The sequence below is a fragment of the Arachis duranensis genome, chromosome 1 (genome assembly GCF_000817695.3).
Source record: "Arachis duranensis cultivar V14167 chromosome 1, aradu.V14167.gnm2.J7QH, whole genome shotgun sequence".
NCBI lineage: Eukaryota > Viridiplantae > Streptophyta > Magnoliopsida > Fabales > Fabaceae > Arachis > Arachis duranensis.
The window spans coordinates 30,606,090-30,611,541 of NC_029772.3; the positions used below are offsets into that span (position 1 = coordinate 30,606,090).

Consider the following 5,452-nt stretch of genomic DNA (forward strand, 5'->3'; position numbering starts at 1 on the left):
ATATGAATATTCATGACATTTAAGTAAAAATTATTTTTTGTAAATAACTAACATATATTTTGGTTTATGTATACTCTTTTTAAATTAGGATAATGTTATTATCATTTTTTAAATTATATTTTTTCTGATAATATATATACCTCTCTATTGCGAGCTCTTATAATTTAATATTTAAAGATTTTTTATAGTAATTTTAATTTTAATAAAATATGATATAAATAAGATCACATCAATATTAAAATAAAAAAACTTATCTAATAAATTTAAAGAGAAAATAATATATTAATAAAAAAATAAAATTAATTTCTTAAAAATAATAGAAAAGCGGCTGAACAGGCACGATAGTGCCTGTTGAGCCGCTAGTCTATTATAATACCGGTTTAAATATATAACATATTTATGTTAGAAAAACTAAGTTTAAAACTCCAAATCATCAAATCGGTTTTGTTTTGGATAATCGGTTTGTAAATCGATATTTACCAATTCGGTTAACCGCTATTTTAACCTGGTTATAATTTATAAACCATTTCAAAAATTAGTTATTTAAATTTGATTGAGACAATTAACCAGTTTTACTAATTTTTATGAACAATCTTACCAGAAGGTAATTAATGGAAAGGATTGATTCTTGAATGTGGAGAAGCATTGTTAAGGATAGAAATTTTCTTAAAAAGAATGATAGCCGTCCGGAAACAGATTTTTTGAATTTTTTTTAATACTTAAAAGAATAAAGTGTGATATTTTATTATTAATTTTATAAATAAAAATAAAAATAAATATAAAAATAAATAATAAAAAATTAAAAATCACATTTTATATTCTCAATTTTTTTTAACTGAGAAAATCCATTCCAAATGGCGTCCATTGGTGTAGGAATATGGTTGATGTTCGAAAACATAATTGGGTTGTGGGTAAGAGAAAGCTAAATAAAAGCGAGATTAGGAATTTCATAAGGTTAAAGATTTATTAGTGGATATTAAGGGGGTGGAATGTAGAGAGAATTCAATAGATTTATCCCTCGAATATTAGTGATGAAAAAATTATAAGGTTACCAATGAACGTGATTAATGAGGAGGATTCATTTATATGGTCGTATCGAATGGATGGAAATTATACGGTGAGAACCGTCCTACTAAAAAGAACCATTTATTAAATTTATAAAGTGAAATAACATCAAAAACTAATATAAAACTTAACATTGTAATTAATTAAAATCTAATTTTAATTTTATTAAATTAATAATAGACATACAAAAAATAAACGATATATATTGAATGAAATTAAAAAAAAACTTATTTATTAAACTCAAATAAATTCTTCGATCAGTTTAAGCACTCTTAATACTCAAATAAAATCTTTCACACTACAAAAAAACAGCCTATTGCCATGCTTGCCAAAAAGTTGAGAAAAGCGTAACAATAATTTTTTGCCATGCTTTTTAAGCTATCAACATGCTTTTGAAAGGATCATATATGCAAACATAGCGCTTGCTCTATTGCCATACTTTTATCAATTTATTAGCACGTTTTATTTTTCACTATGCTTTTATCTATCACCACGCTTAAAAGTGTGGCCGTATGTATAACCCTATAGCCATATTTTTAAAGCGTGTCAAAAAGTAGACATACATCCATACTTTTAAAACATGTCCATTGAGTTGATTTTGACTACTCTTCAAAAGCGTACGAATAGAGGAAGATATAGCCACAATTTCTTATATGTACCTTGATCACTAGATGGGAATTTATTGCCACGCTTTTAAAAGCATGGTTATATCCTTATTAAATTAAAAAAAAACAATTAATATATGCTTTTACATGTATTCTAATGTGCATAATTTTAAGAAAAATAATCAATAAAAATTAGTATTACATTAATAAAATTTAAATCAAATTAAATATCAATCTCTTATAAATAAAGTAGTTATAAAATGCATCAGGATAAAAAAAAATAATTAAGATAGTTAAGTGCAGTTGATTAACAATAACATTACTATACAAGTACAATTTATAATAATTAGGAGTCCTTAATAGAAATTATGCCTTCTGTTTTGTTTCTTCTAAATCCTTGATTCCCCTTTCTGGAGTTGCAATAAAGTAGGGAATGTCATAGCTATTTAAACATGCAAATAGAAAAAATCAGCAAATATGTATGTACTATGGAGTATATTCTGAAGGTAAAAAACGTAAACAAGTCAAGGAGAGAACAATTTGACACAAATAAGTCAAAGCAAAATTTGATTCATCAATCAACTAAAGCACATTTTTATGTAGTTCGAACCAATTTGGTTCGAACTCAGTTTCCATGTAATTCGAACCAATTAGGTTCGAATTACACATTGTAAACGTTTGCCACATAATTCGAACCAATTAGGTTCGAACTCCAACTCTATAATTCGAACCAATTAGGTTCGAATTACACACATTAAGTAATTCGAACCAGCTTGGTTCGATTTACACAGACCATATTTCATACTAGGCTGGTTCGAATTAGTGAGGACCAGACCTGTATATATATGGTGTGAACGTGAGTTGCTATCATTAGAGGGGAGGTAAGATGGCTAGTGAGGAGAGTTTTGTAGTGTTGGTTCTCCACAGAAGATTCATTAAGAGGAAAACTCGTTCTGGTGTGAAGTTCACTGATAAGGATCCTCTCTATATTATCGTCAGGCCTACGACGAGGTATGAGGACCTTGTTAGCTCTGTACTGCTGAAACATGGTCTAGAAGGTGTGAAACGGGTTAAGAAGTTTTTTTTATTGAATTCCAATCACAGTGCTCTAGGAAACCATAAAGTACGATTGTTTCACAATCGGGAGTGAAGATGACTTACAGGTCATGTTTCATTGTCGCCGGCAGTTTCTAGAGGTGAGGACACCAGAACTGTTGGAAAAGTTGGTTGACGCGGTGTCCAGCTCGGGGGGTTCGAACTAGAATACCACCACTTCAGCCATGGTAGCCGGTTCTAGCTCTAGACCAGCCGTTGCATCTTCCTCCATCCCTGCGTACGAGCCACCCGTCCAACCTGTTGCCTCCCCTTCGTTCGCTGTTGATCTCAACTGCAGTATAGGCGAAGAGGTCAGAGAAGGAGAATATCTGCGGACCTCTTTACAGTGTGCTGTACCGGCTGGGTTGGAGATGGATTCTTGGATGATCCAGAGGACGATGATGTCGAGTCGGATATGATTGCTGATGATAGTGGCGATGATGTTGGAGCAAGTGAGCCTGCTGGGGCGGGCGGTGGTTCTAGCTCTGGCACGCAGCAGTACCCTCCACATTTTTCCTCTTTGGACTTGGATGCCATGAGGCAGGAGAGGGTTCCTGGGCAGCCGGCTGGATTTGGCGCTAGAGATGCTGAAGGGTCTGCAGGTCTGACAGAGTTTCAGGTTGGTCAGCAATTTCCGGATAAAGAAGATGCCCTCTTAAGTGTCAAGACTTACAGCATCCGTCGAGGGGTACAGTACAAGGTCGTGGAGTCTGACTATCGCCGGTATGTGGGCAAGTGTTCTGAGTTCGGCAATGGGTGCACATGGTTGACTCGGCTTAGTCTTCGACAGCGAAAGGGAGTTTGGGAGGTCAAACGTTACAACAGACCGCATACTTGTCTCGCCACCTCCATTTCCAGCGACGACAGGAGTTTGGATTACCATGTGATATCGGCATTCATTATGCCAATGGTTAGGGCTGATGCATCCGTCAGCATCAAGGTGCTCCTAAATGCCACCGCCACACACTTTGGGTTTAGGCCGACTTACAGGAGGGTCTGGTTGGCGAAGCAGAAGGCTGTTGCCCTCATCTATGGTGACTGGGATGAGTCGTACAACGAGCTCCCAAGGTGGGTGTTAGGAGTCTAGTTGACGATGGCTGGTACTGTTGCAGTCCTAAAGACGAGCCCTGTTCATGTCGGTGGACAGTTGGACGAGTCTCGAGCTTATTTTCACAGACTATTCTGGACGTTTCCACCGTGTATCGAGGCATTCCATCATTGCAAGCCCCTAATTAGTATTGACGGCACCCATCTGTATGGCAAGTATGGGGAAACGTTGCTTATCGCGATTGCACAGGACGGGAACTCCAACATACTCCCTGTTGCATTTGCATTAGTCGAGGGTGAGAATGCTGAGTCATGGTCCTTCTTTATCTCCCACCTGCGTGAGCATGTGACATCGCAGCCGGGTTTGCTGGTTATCTCGAATAGGCATAACGGCATCAAGGCCGCGCTTGAAGCTCCTGACGGAGGCTGGTTACCTCCGTCTGCATACCGGGCATTCTGCATTCGATATGTTGCGGCAAATTTCGCCTTCACCTTCAAGGGCAAAGACGCAAGGAGGCTACTTGTGAATGCGACGTACGCTAAGACCGAGGTCGAGTTCCATTATTGGTTTGATATTCTTAGGTCCGAAGACCTAGCGATGTGTGACTGGGCGAACCGGATTGAGTATTCGTTGTGGACACAGCATTGTGATGAGGGGCGTAGATTCGGACACATGACGACGAATATATCTGAGTGTGTGAACTCGATCCTCAAGGGTGTCAGAAACGTTCCTGTGTGCTCGCTAGTGAAGGCAACATACGGAAGGTTGGCCGAATTATTTGTTCGCAAAGGGAGAGAGGCTGAGGCGCAGATGGGAACCGGACAACAATTTAGTCAGCACTTGGTGAAGTGTATAGAGGCCAACTTGAAGACGGCTAGGTGCTTCACGGTTACTATGTACGATAGAGATAACTCCGAGTTCACTGTCGCAGAGACAACTCCGACTGGTTCTTTCTCACTGGGTAGCTACAGAGTCTTGCTTGCATCTCAGACATGTGACTGCGGATACTTCCAGGCACTTCATTTCCCGTGTCCCCATGCACTGGCATGCTGTGCCTACTCACGGCTTACATGGGAGCCTTACGTCCACCAGGTATATCGTCTTAGTTCGGTCTTCAGTGTGTATCGGATGGGTTTCACACCTCCCATTCCGGAGGGTTTTTGGCCACCATATGACGGGCCGATTGTCATCCCTGACCCCAATAAGAGGCGTGCGAGAGAGGGTCGTTCGAGGTCCACTCGGATACGGACCAATATGGACGAGGCAGATCCGAACCGGCCAAAGAGATGTGGGCTTTGTCAGCAGCCCGGCCACACACGTCGGAGTTGCCCACAGCTCGGAGGAGCAGAGCACACACGGGGGCATGATTAGGTGTATTGGTGGCTTTGGTACTTTTGTTGTTTCAATTTCGCGTTTAGATTCCACTATTATCGATTTTCTTACTTGTAGTTGGTGACTGATAGAATTTGTTAACGTTAGTGTGATGTACTTTGAATGGGATTTTAGTTAATGAATATGTTTTGTCTCCGCAGTTTTAAACGAAATGTATGTCTAATGCACACCGGAATAAATAACTGTGCGAGTTTTATTAAGCCATGATGCAGAAACTATGTTCGTAACTTAAATTGCTGTGTAGAAC

General features: G+C 38.8%; 1 protein-coding gene across 1 annotated transcript; it reads left to right on the forward strand.

The window, feature by feature from the left end:
* The first annotated feature begins 3,858 nt into the window (after window positions 1-3,858).
* On the forward strand, window positions 3,859-5,184 carry LOC107484131 (uncharacterized). Its single transcript, XM_016104750.1, has one exon. It carries the CDS (start codon window positions 3,859-3,861, stop codon window positions 5,182-5,184), a length of 1,326 nt encoding a protein of 441 aa, XP_015960236.1.
* The last annotated feature ends 268 nt before the right edge of the window (window positions 5,185-5,452 follow it).